Genomic DNA, 18,087 nt, shown 5'->3' with positions numbered 1-18,087 from the left:
GGGAAGAACTGTCAGCCCAACTGAGAGTTTTGGTGCTTCCTGTTGGTGGGAGCTCTGCTTCTGAGCACCCCATACGATCCTTTCCTGAGAGTCCAGCTGCAGATCCACTTTATAAAATAGTATTTATTCCCTCTTCGAGGTCTACTCCATTAGCGGCCCTTTCCTTTCCCCCCGTGAGTCACAAAGGACGTGGGATGAGGATACTGTCAAGGGCCCGTGTGTGGTGTAGGTGCTTTCTGTTCCGCGGGCTCACATCTGTCCTCTGTGGATAGCTGAGGGTCAAGCAAGCTGGAGTGAACATTCAGAAGTATGTCCCCGGACTCCAAACCGAGAAGGTTCCATTAGACGAGTATTTCTCCATCGTTCACCCTCAAGTGGCCTTCAACATTTTCAGCATCTGCAAATTCATCAATAGTCAATTCGTCCTGAAGGCACGAAGAGAAAAGATGCCTGAGGCATGGAAAAGTCAGCCTGCCCTCAAACTCCGAGGTAAGGAGCTCACCCTCCCTCCCCCACGGCTCTCTGGCCTTGGGGACACTGCTCAGAAAGGGACCCAACAGAGTTGTCCAGTTTTCTCAAAAAAAGGTGGATGGAACATGGCAGGCTGCCACCGGAGACTTGGCGAGAGGCTTTAGGGGTGGTGGTGGCGCTGGGGGGCTGGGGGTCACGGAGGAACAGGTTCAGGACATAACCACGGCGGAAGTTGGGGGTTGGATGTAGGGGCTGCAGAAGACAGAGAATGCTGAGGACAATGATTGGGGAACTGGGTGCTGAAGGTGTGGTTATAGCTGAGGAAGGACGAGACGGGAGGTCCTTGGGGGCAGCGGCTGGGCCAGTGAGTCACTGCTGTCTCCTCAGTGCCTAGGAAAGTGTGCCGGGCCCAAAGCAGGGACCGGGTACACATGCGAGGAAATAAGCTCCTGCAGACAGCCACATGCAAATATTGATGAGTAATTTAAAAAAAAAAAATCACTGCTGAGGAGAAGGTAAATTGTCACAATCTTTTTTGAGGACATTTTAGCAATATGCATCAAAAACATTAAAAATGAGCATATTCTTTTGTCTCAATAACTCCATTCCTAAGATGCATTTAAAATTTTGAGTTTTGGGAAACATGAATATTCGATCTGGGATGGGAATTTTCTTTTAAAGATTTCATTTATTTATTCATGAGAGACACAGAGAGAGGCAGAGACACAGGCAGAGGGAGAAGCAGGCTCCCTGCAGGGAGCCCGATGGGGGACTCGATCCCAGGACCCCGGGGTCACGCCCTGAGCCCAAGGCAGACGCTCAACCCCTGAGCCACCCCGGGCGGCCCTCTAAGATTATATCTTTAACAAAGTGGCCACAACTGTGCACAATGACCTTAAGCTTGGTCGCTGCCACGTTGCTTATAGGCTGATAGAAAGGGACATAATATCATCAATGCTAGCGAGTTGCTTATAAAATATGGTATAATCAATGTACCCAGCAAAAACTATGATGCACATCTATAATTTTGCTATCAAAAGATAGATCTGTTATAAATTTTAAATGAAAAATACAGATTACAAAAAGAAGACAGCAGAAATGTTAGTAATTACCTGAGCGGTGTGATCATAGGTGATTGTTCTTTTCATCTTTCTTCATTTTCTGCAACGCATGCACACTGCTTTTATAATAAAATAAACATATTTTTGGGATCCCTGGGTGGCGCAGCGGTTTGGCGCCTGCCTTTGGCCCAGGGCGCGATCCTGGAGACCCGGGATCGAATCCCACGTCGGGCTCCCGGTGCATGGAGCCTGCTTCTCCCTCTGTCTGTGTCTCTGCCTCTCTCTCTCTCTGTGACTATCATAAATAAATAAAAATTAAAAAAAAAATAAAATATAATAAAATAAACATATTTTTAAGGAAATAGGCACCTTGAGTCCAGGAGGTAGCGTTTCTCTGGAAATTCAGATTCACTGTCAGCATGATGTGGGACGCCGTGGTGTATTCCCAAGACAACACCCAGACAGGACCTGGGGAACACCAGCATGGAAGCCATGAGCAAAAAAACCCTAAAAGAAACATTGAAGGAAGTCGGGGGGATCTCAGAGAGAAGGCAGGGTCAGGGAAGTCCCTGGAAGTGAGGTCTGCGGGGGGGGGGTCTGCATAAGACCCTGCAACAGCGGGAGGGCTCAGGAAGGGGGAGACAGGCCGCGCCGCAGGGGGTGGTTTGGAAGCCTGGGACGGGCGCCTCCCACGAGGAAGGTGCCCGGGACGGAGCTGAGCGAGGCGGGACCCAGAGACCAGCCTTCACCAAAAGTGGCCGAAAGGGAGGGAGGAGAACGTGCGGTGGGGTGGCGGGGTGGCAGGCCGTGTCACCCGCCGGTGACGCGCGGTACCGTGGCGTTTCTCCCCGTGACGGAAAGGCCAGATGATCTGGATGGAGTCCGTGCGGTGCATGGCCTACGTGTGCTCCCCGAAGCTCCGCAGCCTGCAAGAGCTGGAGCAGCGCAGGATGCACCTGTCTGACATCGCGCCGCACGACACCACCAGGGATCTCATCCTCCTGAACCAGCAGCGCCTGGCTGAGATCGAGCTGTCCAACCAGCTGGAGAGGAAGAAGGAGGAGCTGCGGGTCCTGTCCAGGCACCTGGCCGTTGAAAAGAAGAAAACCGAGACCCTGCTGTACGCCATGCTGCCGGAACACGTGGCCAACCAGCTGAAGGACGGCAAGAAAGTCGCTGCAGGTAGAGCATCCCCTTCCCGTCACGGGCCCCCTGAGCAAGGGGCCGCGTCCTCGGTGGGCACAGGCTCAGACGGCAGGCGGATCGAGGTTTGAATGCCGGCCCCGTCCCGCGGTGGCGACGTGGCCTGGGGCCGGCTCCTTGAGCTGCGTGTCCTTGGTTGTCTTCTCCCAACAATAATGATAATAAACGGAATACACGAGCGAAATGCAGAGCAGAGCAAACTGCCTGCCAACGACGCCCAGCTATGCTACGTCCCCTAACACCCGAAAGCTGCGACCTGTCACAGAGCTCCTCCTCCTAACTGGAAACAACACGGCCACTCAGGACCCCAGTCCCGGGGCTCCTCTCGGGGCCACCCTGGGCAAGCCGATTACGGGGAAGAAGGCTGTGTGTGATCTGAGCTCACTATCCATCTGCCGCGGGTGTGTGTTCACCTCCAGACGTAGGCAGGGAAGCTGCTCGATGCCAGGGGGCTGGCAGGCCTCAAGGACCCAGAGGGGCTCACGGTCTTGTGGGTCTGACAGATGCAGGACATATGCACGGGGGTTGGGGAGGCCAAAGGAAGGGACGCTCACGTCCCTTGAGGGGCGATGGCTGTGCCGGGACCTGTACGAGACGTTTTTATCCACGCCATTTCATTTAATTTTCTGCACATTTCCACGAGGGAGGGGTTCTTACCCAACACAGCTACGTAAATTTACAATCACTCGTAAAACAATCTGAAAAATCAATTAGAAGTCCCAACTAACTCCAAAATCCATAGGTGTTCCATCTCAAAGGTGTGGAGACACAGGGAAGAGAAAATAAAAGGTTGTCGGAGAGAAAGACAGGAGGGCAGGGGCTGTGAGGCTTTGTATAAGGTGCAGGGCACTGGAGTCAAGCCTCGAGACCTCATCTTAGCAAAAAAAGAAGGGAAAGGAATTTCAGGAGAACCGGATCACAGGAGTGAAGGTGAGGCAACGCGAACATAAGCCCTGCAAGGTGCTACCCCTGGAACGTGCCCGGAGAGGCTGGGCACCTAGGGTGGGCTCAGGTGAGGACTCCCTGAGGTTTCTGTTGCTTATAAGGAAGGTTTCCCGGTAAGTGTGTGATGAATGTGAACCTGCCTGCAGTGCAGTGAGTGCACGAGAGGGAGGCAGACAAGGCCGTGAGCGATGCGTGGCGTGCGGTGAGCATGGCAAGGGCCTGGACTGAGACCCCACCAGGAGCAATCGGCAGGACCCTCATTACCGAGAGGACGGAGCAGGGGAGAGAGGGGAGTCCGTGCTGAGTGCGGAGTTTCTAGCGCAGAAACACGTGGTCCTTTATTCTACGGCCGAGCCGGAGAGAAGGGCAGGTTGGGGGGAGGACGGGAGGTCAGTTCTAGAGCCTCTGAGTGAAATGCCCGTGGGACACCCCGTCGTGCAGAACCACAGGCAGCAGGGACTGCGGGCAGAGCTCAGTGGCGACGTCTCGGGTGCACCAGGGGTCTAGGAAGTAGCGCAGCGGGCATGGCGGCTAATCACAGGGCCCACGGATGACAAGTAAGGTCGAGGGGCTGGGAGGTGGCAGGGGAAGGGGGCTCGGCACGGAAGCCCAGGGGACACCTGTTACTTCAGGAGGAGGAAAGCCAGTGCAATACGTAAGACAAGACCAGAAGGGTAGGGAGGGTAGGAAGAGAGAAGGGAAGGCCGGACGCCGAAGGGAAGAGAAGGGCACGCGAACGAGAGGCTCTTAGAGGCACCGTGACACGGAGGGCACCGTGCTGCGTTCGAGTCGTCGCACCCTCGCTCCTCCAACAGCCACTCCCTGGGCGCCTGCTGTGAGCCAGGCCCTGCCCCGGGTGCTGGGGATGCAGCAGCGGCCCAGTCCGCCTCTCCTACCCCGGAGCCTACGGTCCAGTGGGGAAGACAGCCTGTAAGGAACACACCCCACGCCACATATGCACATACGGCTTGTGGGTTGGGGCCGTAACAAGGCTAAAAGGGTAGGGTCTGGGGACTGCTGCACCGACAGGGGTGCCGGGGTTCTCACTGAGGTGCTCACGCTGGAGATGTGAGATGGAGCCTCTTCAATATTTGAGAAAAGAGGGGTTGGGGGAGGACACAGCAGGCGGAAAGGCCCTACGCAGGAGGCACTGGGAACCCCACGGAGGCCGGGGTGGGTGGGGTGGAGTAAGCCAGAGCCATGGAGATGGGAGGTCGGGGTCGTGCTGGGACAGAGGGGGCCCCTTCCCGGCCACAGTGAGGACCTTCTGCTCCAGGCTCGGCGTGATGGAGCCATGCACTTGGGGCAGACGAGTGGACACACCGACCCAGACAGGCCACCTGGCCACTCGGTGGAAAGTAGCGGGCCTGGACGCCCAGTGCCTGAGGAGGACGTGCCGCACCCGGTCCCCCAGGACACCGGACGCTGGAGTCCGCAGGATGATCATTCCATATCCTGGGCCAACACGACACCCGGTTTCTGTTGCAGGAGAATTTAAGACTTGCACGATTCTTTTCAGCGACGTGGTGACGTTCACCAACATCTGTGCGGCCTGCCAGCCCATCCAAATCGTGACGATGCTGAATTCAATGTACTCCAAGTTCGACAGGCTAACCAGCGTCCACGAGGTCTACAAGGTGGGTGTCCGCGGCCTGCGGGGTGGGCGCCCGGGCGGGCAGGAGCTCAGCTCTGCACCCCCTCCGCCCCCTCTGTGCTCAGGGCTTGGTGCAGAGCAGCAGGGCGAGCCCGTAAGGCTAGAAGGCAGTTGGAGCTAGTTTAGGAATCCTAGTTAGTTTGTAGAGACCCTTTTGTAATTCGCGCTGCGGAAACGCCTCCGAGGGGCACACTCTTCTCTGAGCATAATTCTATCCCTGGAACTCAGCAGAAGGCTAACGGAGTAACGTCCGCCCAGCACAGGGCGTCGTGCGCTAAGCCAGGGGCTCCGTCCTCTCGGGGACCCGTTCCTGCCGGCAGACAGAGGCCCGCGGGCGCTCTCCGGGGGTCTGCGGGCTCAGTTTTCTCCCCACCGCCTGCCTGACGCTCTTCATGCTCCTGGCAAGTCACCCGCAGCTTCCATATGGTCCTTTCGTCAACACACAGATAAGACGGAAATACTTAGGGACAGTTTAATGCCTTAAGGCAACCCTCTGAGGGCCCCGCCCCCCTCACAGGTGGAGACCATCGGAGATGCTTACATGGTGGTGGGGGGCGTCCCGGTGCCCGTTGGAAGCCACGCCCAGAGAGTGGCCAACTTTGCCTTGGGGATGAGAATCGCTGCCGCAGAAGTGATGAATCCGGTTACCGGAGAACCCATCCAGGTAGGGAGAAGCCGGCTCCTCGGCTCACACACAGAGGAGTAGCTTCTGCTTCTGTTCAGGTGCTCCCGGGCACGTCACAGTACTCCAAACGGGTGCTTTCCCCCACCTCTGTCTTCTCCCGCACGTGTTCTACGTAATTGAGCTATTAGGACATCATCCCCACCGTTCGCAACCTTCGGAGGGCCTGGGATCTCCGTGACGCTCACTGCAAGCTGGTCTCCAGAGACACAGGCTCCTCTGCCTGTGTCTCTCCGCCTCTCTCTCTCTCTCTCTGTGACTATCATAAAAAAAAAAAAAAAAGAGAATAGGCTTCCTCCCACCACGGGGCCCTTCGGGAGACGTCTGCTCGCCTCCCACACAGGAACCTACTCTCCCAAGCACGGAGATCTGTTTGCTCTGAGAGATGGAGAGGACAAGCCGGCGTCCTCTTCTGTGTGCTCAGCAGATCCTCCCCGTCCTGACATTTCTGTGGTTTAAGTTTTAAAGTTTAAGCCACACTACTCGGCCGTTGTAAGCACACAGACCCATCTGTTGACTAAAACCCCCAGTAAAAAAAAAAATCAGGATGGGAGGGAAGGAGGGAAGGAGATGAGAGCGTCAGAGAAGAGATAACATGTTTTGGTTAAAAAGTCAGATAAGAAAAAAAAATTGAAAATGTACCGTTGTGTAAAGAGAGCGTGTGTATCTGGGTGCGAGTGAGCGGCCTCGCTACGGCGACGACAGTCACGCTACCCCAAGAATGGAATCAAACCGTGAATTCCTGGGAACTCTCACGGTGGGTTTACCGGGACGAAAACGGGAAGAGGTTATCAAGTTTAAGAGTAGGGCCGTGGTTAGGAGCATCAGTCACTGCGCCCCAGAAACAGCAAACCGTGCGGCTTACTTAAGAGAGCGGGGACGAGGATGCGAGACAGACACTTCTCTCTTAGGACACTCACACCACCGTCTCAGCAGTTTCTTTTTTTTTTTTTTTAATTTTTATTTATTTATGATAGTCACAGAGAGAGAGAGGCAGAGACATAGGCAGAGGGAGAAGCAGGCTCCATGCACCGGGAGCCCGATGTGGGATTCGATCCCGGGTCTCCAGGATCACACCCTGGGCCAAAGGCAGGCACCAAACCGCTGCGCCACCCAGGGATCCCCGTCTCAGCAGTTTCTAAATCGGTGCTCCGAGTTCTTCCATCATCTCACTCAGCCGGCGGTGTACACGGAGGTCCCACAACCGCCAGGCAGCCTGGCTCCCCTTCCCGTGGGAACAGGCAAATTAGTCTTTGGCGAAGGAAATAAGGAAGTGGATCCCCCTGCAGAGAGGGACAAACTTCATGGGAAAAGGGCACAAGAGAATTTCGGGAGGCAACGACCGTAGGGGTGTGGCTACAGGGGTACGTGCTCTTGTCCGAGCTCACGGAGCTGAAGGCTTCAGATCTTTTCCTTTTATGTAAATTATGCCTCAAACTTCAAAATAAAAGCGGTGGCATTTGAGGGTCCCTTTTCAGCGAGGTTCTCTCTGCGCAGATCAGAGTGGGGATCCACACGGGACCGGTCCTGGCGGGTGTGGTGGGGGACAAGATGCCGCGGTACTGCTTGTTTGGGGACACGGTGAACACAGCTTCCAGGATGGAAAGTCACGGGCTTCCCAACAAAGTGCACCTCAGCCCCACGGCCTACAGGTAACCGTCCGTGTCTTCGTGCCTTCCTCTGCCTCCCCCTCTTCCAGGGTGTGCGGTGCCCAACAGAGGTGGGGGGCACGAAGGGACCCCTGGTGCTTCTCCCAGGCCTCCCTGGCTCACAGGGCATGACGCCGGGCGATAGACATTCCCGAGCCCCTATACTCTGGGACAGCTTTGCTCCGAGGAGCGGGAGGTGACGCAGGGCCTGGCAAAGTGCGGTCACAGGCCTCACCCAGCCTTCTGGCGCTTTCTGGAATTAGTTTTCCTGGAGCAGAGCCCTGCTTTGGTGCTTCCTCATTACCCTGGTTCCCGCCCGGGCACCGCAGGGCCTGAGCAGCGGCGGTGGAGGCTGCAGGGCCCCGCGCTGAGGACATGCACTATCCGGCCTGGCACCAGAGGAGGGAGCCGAGCCTTGGTCTAGTAGGAAAACGTTTTCTACTAAAAACGTTTCTAGCAGAAACGCTCAAGTAATTACTTTGAGAGCACGAGGAGCACGACGACAAAGATGAGCATAAAATACGGTTTCGGGAACTTCAGACGCCAACCGAATTCCAAGTTCCCTGACTTGTTCCCCCTGAGCTCCTGCTGCTCCCTGACGACCTGGGGCCCACGGGGGTTTCAGGGAGGAGAAGAGCCCAGAGAAGCCCGGGGCTCGGGCTCTGGGTCCTGCTCGGGCCTGCCCTTGCGCCCTGGGTACGGTGAGTGGGTCCTGGAGCCTGGGTGAGGGCGCACGGCCCGGCCGAGAGACCCGTCGTGGGGAGCGACTCCACACGGAGCTCAGGGTAGGATTTAGCCCAAGCCGGGGGTTCGGGGGTGACAGCGGAGTGAAAACGGAGCAGCCCCCGCGCAGAGGGGGGTCGGGCGGGGACCTGACAGCTCGCGAGCCTGAAGCGCCCGGGCCCCTGCAGGGAGCTGGAGAACCGCGGCTTCGACATGGCCGAGAGGGGCGAGATCGAGGTGAAGGGCAAGGGCCGCATGACCACCTACTTCCTGCTGCGCAACCTGCGCGCCTCGGACGACGAGATCCTGGGCCGCCCCCGGGGCCTGCGCGGCGGCAGCGGTGAGCACGGGCGGCGCTGCTGCCCCCGACGGCCCGGGACGGCCTGGGACGCGGCGTGCGACGCCGGGGCTGACGGGCGGGCGGACGGGCTGGGGGACGGGGGCGGGCGGACGGGGGGCGGACGGGAGGGGGGACGGGGGGCGGACGGACGGGCGGACGGACGGGCGGACGGGTGGGGGGCCCGGGCAGGGCGGGCGGACGGGCGGGGGGACGGGGGGGCGGACGGGGGGGCGGACGGGGGGCGGGCGGACGGGCGGGCGGGGGCGGACGGGCGGGCGGACGGGTCACCTCTCCGACCCCGCAGGCTCGTCCGCAGACGCCGGCGCTCGGGGAAGGCCGGACGGCAGGGCCGTGGCCGTCATGCGCTACGAGGACAGCGAGTCGCCGCCGCCCGCGGGCCTCCAGGCACACGGTGAGGAGCCGGACGCTCGGCCCCGCGCCCTCATGCTCCGGGTCGCGGGCTCCTGGCGGGGGGCGGGCACGGGGGCACGGGCGGGGGCGCTCGGCGCTGGAGGCTGCTCCCGCGCCGGCCCGGGCAGGGGGAGGCTCAGGGAAGCCCCGGACGCCGCGCCCTCAGGGTGCCTCGGGGGAGCCGCCCGCAGCTGCCCACCCCGCTGGGACCTGGGGCGGGGCCTGTCCTCCCCCGCGGGCCCTGACGGGGGAGGTCGGGGGCTCCTCCGCGGCCTCCTCTTTCCCGCGGGGCCAGCGCTCGGCCCCGAGGGCTCCTGGAACACGCGTGGAGGCCGGAGGGGCAGGGCGCAGCCCCCGGGGCGTGACGGCCCAGCCCGCAGCCCGCAGCCCCTCCCCGGCTCCCCGGACCCCAGGTGCCGGCCGCGGGGAACAGGCCTTGGGGCGGTCGCCGTGGGGGTCTGCGGGGTCCGCCCGCGCCGGGGGCCGGGGCCTTCCCTCCAGCTCAACCCCGAGCCTGAGTCCGAGGTGGAGCCGCGGCGGCCGGGGCACAGGCTGCAGCACCGCCCGCTCCGCCCAGGGCCGTGGGCACGTGGCTGCTGCGGCCCATGAAGGGCCCCGCGGACCCGCCGTCACCGCCCAGGGCCGCTGCGCCGCGGCCCACGTCCTGCCTACGGTCCTGGGGTTAGCGGGCGGCGTCTCGCGGTGCGGCCCGCGACGCTCCCGTCACGTGGGGGCAGGACGCTCCGGTCACGTGCACGGGGGGACGCGGGATGCGCCTGTCACGTGCAGGGGCGCTCCCGTCCCGTGTGTGGGGTCGGACGCTCCCGTCCCGTGTGTGGGGGGGACGCTCCCGTCCCGTGTGTGTGGGTCGGACGCTCCCGTCCCGTGTGTGTGGGTCGGACGCTCCCGTCACGTGTGTGTGGCGGTGGGACGCTCCCGTCATGTGTGTGGGGTCGGACGCTCCCGTCACGTGTGTGGGGGGGACGCTCCCGTCCCGTGTGTGGGGTCGGACGCTCCCGTCATGTGTGTGGGGGGGACGCTCCCGTCATGTGTGTGGGGTTGGACGCTCCCATCACGTGTGTGTGGGGGACGCTCCCGTCATGTGTGTGGGGGGGACGCTCCCGTCCCGTGTGTGGGGGGGACGCTCCCGTCCCGTGTGTGTGGGTCGGACGCTCCCGTCCCGTGTGTGTGGGTCGGACGCTCCCGTCCCGTGTGTGTGGGGGGACGCTCCCATCACGTGTGGGGGGGGGGAGGACGCTCGCGTCCCGTGTGTGTCGTCGGACGGTCTCGTCACGTGTGTGTGGCGGTGGGACGCTCCCGTCATGTGTGTGGGGTCGGACGCTCCCGTCACGTGTGTGAGGGGGACGCTCCCGTCCCGTGTGTGGGGTCGGACGCTCCCGTCATGTGTGTGGGGGGGACGCTCCCGTCATGTGTGTGGGGTTGGACGCTCCCATCACGTGTGTGTGGGGGACGCTCCCGTCATGTGTGTGGGGGGGACGCTCCCGTCATGTGTGTGGGGGGGACGCTCCCGTCATGTGTGTGTGGGGTCGGACGCTCCCGTCCCGTGTGTGGGGGGGACGCTCCCGTCCCGTGTGTGGGGGGGACGCTCCCGTCCCGTGTGTGGGGTCGGACGCTCCCGTCCCGTGTGTGTGGGGGGACGCTCCCGTCCCGTATGGGGGGGATGCCCGGGTCACGTGCGGGCCGTGGCGGCCCTGGGTTCGTCCGACGGCGCGTCCGCGAAGCTGCTGCGGCTCCGGGGAGACGGGGGAGGCCGGGCCCCAGGTCAGGCCCCGGCGGCGCTCGCTGAAGGCGCAGCGCGTGGCCTCCCACGGCCTGTGCGCGGAGCGGCGCCGGGCGCAGGGGCTCGTCCAGGGCGGTCGCGGGGCGGGGGCGGGCGCGGAGCCGAGGGGCGAGGGCATCCGAGAGCGTCCCAGGGCCGCCCCGCGGGAAGGCCGACGCGAGCCGGGCGGGCAGGAGTCCGGGCCTGCCGGGTGGCGGGGCGGGCCTTGGGCGGCCGCGTGGTGGGCCCGGAGGGGTGCAGGGTGGCGGCCGAGCGTCCCCTGGAGCGGGAGGGTCCCCTGCGCTGACCTCTGGGGCACGCGGGGCTTCCGGGAGCTGGAGATCCGGTCCTTGCAGGCCACGGCCTCTTTGCCCATTGACAGAAATAGGAGGCGGGGAGAGGGTGATGCCAGAAGGGCAACCACCCAGGGAGCCTGGAGCCCCGCTGGGTCGTGTTTAAAGCCAGCGTAGACGTCTCCCGCTGGCGGGATTTTGCCCAAAAAGCTCAGTCGTAGAGTTCAAGGCTCCGCGCTCTGTTCCCGCTGCGCACAGGCAGGTGTGGCCCGCCCGGGCCTCCCCGAGAGCAGGGGGTCGCTGCACGGTGAACCTCGCCTCGGCCGTGCCAAGTGCTTCCGCAGGGGTGGAGACCACAGCAAAGGGCGGGCCGGCGCGGGGTGGGTGTGGGAGGGACCCCACGGCAGGCCCCGAGGGAAGCACTCGCCCAGCGAAGCCTTGAGGACGACTAGGAGGACGCGGCGGCCCTGCCCGGTCGTGGGAAACCCGTTGGGAAGCCGAGACAGCGTCGGGACGTGAGCTGCAGGCCAGGAACCTTGCTCGTGTGGAATCCCTTCTCGCAACCCCACGTCGTGCCTTCGTGACTCCTCCAGTCCCGCCTGTCGTGACCGCCAGTGACCCAGAGTCCGGCGCGATTCCCAAGGCAGCAGCATTTCCCCAAACGCCTCTTTGCTCTCACTGCTGCGCTGCAGCGTCCCCCGGTTTTACCCTTGACCACACTCTGCCAGCAACAGTTCTCCAAACGGGAAGACGTCTTTACAGCCGCTTAATTCACGCTTAACGGATTCTGAAGTGGGTTTCTGCGCTGCTCTTGATTCTTCCCTGGACCGTTTGCTCATTTATGTTACAGGAGGAATATTGAATTATTATCATTTTTTTGAAACCATAAAGTGCAGGTAAGTCTAAAGAAGAAAGCAAAAGCCCCCGTAATTCCATCAGAGAGACCACTACCAAGTTTTGGGTGCTTATCTGCCAAACTTAGGTACGTGAGGGTCCGTGTGCATGTGTACACATGTGTGTTTCTCCTTACAAAATTGGGATTCTCACGCATACACTGTTTTATAACCTGGTCAGTTTATTTCCTTGGAATGTTTAAATGCATTTCAAAACAGGAGAGGAAAGTGTTTAAAAAGACACAACATGCCTGACCTGGTAACTTGTATCCCCCATGACTTGTGTTGTGTGTCGTGCACCAGAAGTCACCTTTTACAAATTGCAATTTTTTAAAAGATTTTATTTATTTATTCATGAGAGAGAGGCAGAGATAGAGGGAGAAGCAGGCTCCATGCAGGGAGCCCGATGTGGGACTCCATCCGGGATCCCGGGGTCATGACCTGAGCCGAAGGCAGATGCTCAACTGCTGAGCCACCCAGGCGTCCCAGAAACTGCAATTATTTTGCGCTTTTGCAGACCTGTGATATGTCTGTGATGTCCCTGATGCTCTGGGAGCCCTACAGTTGCCTCTGAGTCTCCCAAGACTAGCCAAGTTGAACTTCAGTTTTGGTGTGTGATGCCCTCAGGTGTCCAGATGTCACTAATACCTGGAAGACGTGCAGTGGAATCCTCAGTCAGAAAACCTGACCAACCAAGATGCTGCATTTTCCAACTCGGCACAGTAATGAGCAGTCACTGCTGCAAAATGATGGTACTAACGGGCAGCCCTTGGGGGCTGGGAGCAATGGCCTTCTAGGAGCAGAAGAAGAGTGCACATTCATCTCAAGCAAACAAGGAAATTATTCCGCCCTCTGGAGCGTGGAGTCGGATCGGAGTAAGATGTCAAGCACACACGTGCAGGAATTCCAGGAGAGTCTCCGGTCCAGGCCGATCAAGTCCTGCTTGGATCATCGGGCAGCACTGGCTCAAACTGACGGGGCCCGTGTTTGGCCCGTTAGCTCCAGTCGTAGCTGTCTCGGTTCTCCCAACGTGGTGCTCGCTGGCCAGTATTTTCTCCTTGTCCATCAGGGACTTTTTCCTCAAGGACAGAAAAGGGAAGGAGGAAGAAGAGTTTAATAAAAGTGCAAGAAGAATGTGGGTAGAAATGGAGGAGAAAGAGGACCACAGTTAAGAAGACATAAGCCAGAAAAGTAAAAAAAAAAAAAAAGATCCTAGTTAGAAGAGAGAAAAACCTGCTGTGGGAGCAAGAGACACGAAGCAGGGGTGGGAGGGTGGGCGAGGAAAGTAAATGGAAAACTTTTTGAGGAGAGAAATTGGAAGAAAAACACGAGAAGGTGCTGAATAATGGGGAGCCTAAAGGGTCTGAGAGATACTCTTTCCCGGTGTTGAGTTTGCTGAGGTTTTCTCTTACCGGGTCTCAGAACACCCCTGTGGGCTGAGGGGGAGGTAGATGTATCGTGTAGCAAGCCTCTTACATCTGGAGAAACTGAGGCACCGTGGGACGTCGGATGAGGAGAGGTCAGTTGCCCCTTTAGTGCTGATGGTGCTGATGGGCCTCCGGGGTGGGGCGGGGGAGTCCTGTCTTCTCCACAGAGATCACTGCGTTTCTCTGTGTAGTCAGCCCCTCTCCCCTCCGTGGCCGTGATCTCACAACAAAACCGATCTCGGACTTTTCAGTCCTTCCTTATCACTGATCTTGCAGATTTTTCTGTTTTGGAAAAGTCCAGTTCCTGTAAGAATGGTTCCAGTGCTTATATTTCAAGGAGAAGCTGCACCGCGGTAGCCTCTGTGACCCAGAGCGAAGGGTTAGGGGGAATTTGGAGGGACGAAACCTGTGGAGCTAGCGAGACACACAGCCCACACCAGCCGAGACACACAGCCCACACCAGCCGGCTCCGAGTAATTGTTTCTGAGAAGCATAAGGGAGCGCTGCGCAGGATTCCGTATTTTGCAAGGCAGGGTGGGAGGGGGGAGGACGTACCCTCGAGCTGGGATGACCGTGTAGCTCACATCTGCACCTCTGTCGCTCCCTACAAAATGGGGATACCCTACAAAATGCCGCATTTCAGGGTCTTCCGAGCCTGATTCCTTGCCAGAGTAGCCCCAGCTTACACGTGAACTGGCTCCGTGTGAGTCGTCACCCGGAGCTACCAGTGGCCCCACCAAATCCTCCCTTGTGTGCTCCAGGGTCTCTTCCCAAATCCTCACCTCATCCTGGGCCAGAGACGAGGAGAGCCTGGGGCAGGCCCCGCAGCCCCAGGTTTTGCACACGTGTATCCCCACTTACCCCTACCCACCAGCACATTAGCAGATGGTCTCAGGATCCGAGAACAGGGTCAGTCACTGATCCCGGTTCGGGAAGGAGGCTGAAGCGCGAACAGAAGGCTGAAGGTAGAAGCCGCCCTGCGTTTCCTGACTTCTAGAAGCCTGGACCCGCAACCCTAGTATGTGAACCTCTCTGAGCTCCGATGTGTCAGGAACAATGATTAGTGTAAAGACAAAGGAAAAGGAACCGGGATGATACAGGAGTTGAGAACCTTAGATGCGAACCTTTCCTAGTGGAACCGCAGGGAGCGCGGGATGAGGTGGAGACGGGGCCTTCCGTCAGCCTTCTGGTTTCCGTGGGCTCCGGGTCCTGGGTGGCTGCATCCCCCCCCACCCCCCGCCTGGTCTCTGGGCTCCCGTCCACACTTAGACTAAGAACCGGCATCTCGAGTGTTACCGTTGCATTAATCCCTTTATATAAACCATTTCATTGACTCGTTACAACAAGCTGGGGAGGCAGGTGTAGTCATCGTCCCCTCACTTGCCAGATGAGGACAGACGAGGCCCCGAGGGGCCGATGGTGAGCTGTGGCCGTCCTGGGTGTGACCCTGGGCCTGCGTGGCACCAATGTGCCGACCCATAGACCGTCCCAGGGCCAGCACAGTCAGGAGACTCATGCTGTGCTGTGGGTCACGTCCAGGTAGAGACCTGACCTGGCAGGTGACCCAAAGGGTGACACCAGGGGAGGACAGGAAATACAAGAGTGACGAGGCTGAGGTCTGGGTGGGCAGTTCAGCCTCAGCGAGGAACAGGCTCCTGCCGGGAGGTGGGACAGGAGGCCCAGAGCGCCTGTGCTGAGCCCTCGGGCCTGGGGCCGGGCTCGGGTGACGAGGCCTGAGTGCAGAGGCCGCGGTGAAGCTTGGCTCACCTGCCCGCCTCCTTGTCTCCTTCCAGCTGCTGGTGAGCGCAGCCCTGACGGCAGCTCGGTGGCGGTGGCAGTGGCGGGCGGGGACTCTGCGGAGGCAGGCGACCAGCGCACGGTGACACCTGATGGGCCCGGGGCCAGGCCGTCGGGTTTCTGTGCGGTGCTGTGACACGGGGGCACCAGCCCTGGGCTTCGCTGTCCCCGAACTCGGTGTTCTGGGCACAAGGTCCTGTCTCAGCTGCAGACTTCCTAGGCTGGGTCTCTTCCCCGTTGTCCCTTTGAGAATAAAGTCTAGAAACAAACACAATCCTGACAAGTCTGGAGAATGTGCTTTTACTTCTCGGTTCAACGCCAGCCCCCCTCCCCGCCTCGAGGCCGAGATCGGTTTGTTCCCACGGGTGATCAGTGAGCCGTGATCACAACAAACAAAGGCCTCGGTTTCCCCCCCCGACAGGGGTAAAGGGCGCTCAAGCTCTCATGCTGCGGTTCCCGGGTGGGCGAGGCTCCAGGGCCCACTTGCACCCCGCACCCCCCATGCTGTGGGTCACGTTAGGGGTCAGCTGGGTGGGGGGAGGTGGGGGAGCGCCCCACACCCCACGGTTATGAATCACCACGTAACCAGGGGCTGTGCAAGGAAATCATTGTCGCTCCCAGCCCCGGATCCTGTGGCTCCGGGTCCAGCCACGAGGCCAGGTGACACCGCGGGGGCCGGGTGGGGCGCGGGGGCTCCTGACCGAGGCCTGCTTGCTCTTGGGGTGTCTGCAAGGCTGTGTCCCGGCACCCCACGACCCCCGGGCACAGCCGGCACAGCCTCCTGCGGGCTACACGGACTACACGTGCTTCCCCCGGCGACGCCCGCAGGGTGGGCGGGCACCTCAAGGCCCGCCCCGCATCCCAGGGACCGACCCAGGCCCGTCCCTCACCCCCAGGGACCCATCCAGGTCCCCCGCATCCCGGGGACTGACCCAGGTCCGCCCCTCACCCCCAGGGACCTGTCCAGGCCTGCCCCTCACCCCCAGGGACCCATCCAGGTCCCCCGAATCCCGGGGACTGACCCAGGCCTGCCCCTCACCCCCAGGGACCTGTCCAGGCCTGCCCCGCACCCCCAGGGGGCACATCCCCGGACCCCCGGCACCCCAGGACACGTCCCGCTCCGGGTGACAGTGTGGGGCGCCGCAGGGTAGCCTGGAGCGGGGGTGAGCTTGGGGAAGCCACTGGACATCTCTCGCCTCCGTGGCCCCCCTGTAAATCGGGCTAATTCAGGGCCCGCCTCCGGGGAATGTCGTGAGATACACGAAGCATCTACGAGCATCACCCACGCGGTGCAAACCCTTTTCAAATGCCAGGAATCTCTTCTTTTTCTTAATGCTCCTATTAAGGGGTTTTCCTGCCCACGTGGGCCCCGGGGCCGCCATCCAGCTTCCAGTTCTGGCGGCTTGCCCTCTGGTGTCCTCCACAGTCCTCTAGCTCGGGGAAGGAGCGCAGCCCGGGGCCCCCAGCACGCGTGGGGGGTAGGACTGTGGGGTCAGTGGAGCAAACCGGTGTGGCCGGGCGGCCTGCTGTCGTCTCTGGAAGGAGGACAGTGGGACCTGGCGCCTGGGCACCGGCTGGCAGCTTGCTTCGCTCCCTGCCTGACAGGATGCGGCCCTGGGGCCCCGTGGTGCCCCGACTGCCCGAACTTGTGAAGCAGGTGCCCAGCCCCAGGTGGAAGTGCAGGGGAGTTTGTCCCGGGTTTGTTATGACTGAAATAATGATTTCCGGCTGCAAATGAATGTGTGCCCTGCATCTGGAGCCTTCCATCCACTCTGGGGACGCGCTGCCGGAGACCCCCTTCCGGGGCCTGGGGACACGGAGCCAGGCTGCCGACGTGCCGGGTGGGCCCTGGCGCCCGTGACAGCATCCTTCCGGGGACACACGTCCGTGCTGCAGCCTCCGAGCCCCGGTGCCAGGGATGCCCGCACCCCCTACAGCCCCGCCGGGGCCGCACGGCCATCGCCGGACACCTGCCTGTCCCTCCAGGAACGCACTTTGGGTTGTGAACTGCTCGCGCTTTCCCCAGCGGGGGAGGCACCGCGAGTCCAGGCCCAGCGCCCTCCAGGCCTGAGGACCTGGGAGCACCTGCGAGGGCGGGGATGTCCCACACCCACAACCTTTAGGTTCATTCCCCCGGGAACCCCAGGAGGCCGGGCCCCTCAGCCCCTGTACCCCAGACCCCAGCCCCAGCACAGCCAGCTCGCGTGCAAGCAGATGAGGGCCCGGCTCTGGCACCACACTGGCCGCCAAGGACTGTGACAGAGTCACCGGGGCCACGCTCCTCAGCAAGAGCTGGGAAACAGCCGCACCGTCCTTACCCCCGCGGGGCCCGGCTTGGTCGTGTGGCTTCCCCGCCAGCCCTGCCCGCCCTCCGCGGCCCCCAGCACATACAGCAAGAGTCAGGGACGCGGACACGGGTGGAGGGCCTGACCGTGGCCAGGGTGCCCCCCCCCCTTCCCCTTCCTCGTCCAGCGGCTTCCTCCAGGGCCATCCGAGCCCGTGCTGGGGCCTCACCCCCCCTCTAGGTACCGCTGCTGATTCTTTTCTACCACCCAGACTCGCCGCCCCCTCTTTCTCACCCTTTTTTCCCAACTTCCCTTCAGCTGGCGTGCGTGTGAGAGAAAGAAGGCAAGTCACGTGCCTGGCTGGGGAATGAGATCATTGCTGTCCCCTCGTAGCGGGCTCGGCCTGCTGCTCGGGGTCACTGGAAGAAAGCGGGAGAGCTCGATTGCCACAGAGAGCCATCTGGCTCCACCAG

General features: G+C 61.0%; 1 protein-coding gene across 1 annotated transcript in view; it reads left to right on the top strand.

Annotated features, from left to right (window-relative positions):
• Window positions 1-15,593, top strand: part of LOC121476933 (guanylate cyclase soluble subunit beta-2-like) — a 58,607-nt gene extending 43,014 nt beyond the window's left edge. Inside the window, exons 15-22 of the mRNA XM_041731072.1 lie at window positions 273-489; window positions 2,394-2,714; window positions 5,169-5,317; window positions 5,852-5,998; window positions 7,514-7,668; window positions 8,577-8,728; window positions 9,033-9,140; window positions 15,326-15,593. Of these exons, the coding sequence (XP_041587006.1) occupies window positions 273-489; window positions 2,394-2,714; window positions 5,169-5,317; window positions 5,852-5,998; window positions 7,514-7,668; window positions 8,577-8,728; window positions 9,033-9,140; window positions 15,326-15,465 (1,389 nt within the window). The 3' untranslated portion in view covers window positions 15,466-15,593. The remainder of the gene's footprint in view (window positions 1-272; window positions 490-2,393; window positions 2,715-5,168; window positions 5,318-5,851; window positions 5,999-7,513; window positions 7,669-8,576; window positions 8,729-9,032; window positions 9,141-15,325) is intronic.
• Window positions 15,594-18,087: the final 2,494 nt, after the last annotated feature.

The sequence above is a fragment of the Vulpes lagopus genome, chromosome 16 (genome assembly GCF_018345385.1).
Source record: "Vulpes lagopus strain Blue_001 chromosome 16, ASM1834538v1, whole genome shotgun sequence".
NCBI classification, from domain to species: Eukaryota; Metazoa; Chordata; class Mammalia; order Carnivora; family Canidae; genus Vulpes; species Vulpes lagopus.
The sequence above is the reverse complement of the archived record's forward strand: the minus strand, read 5'-3'. Positions and strand labels throughout refer to the sequence as shown.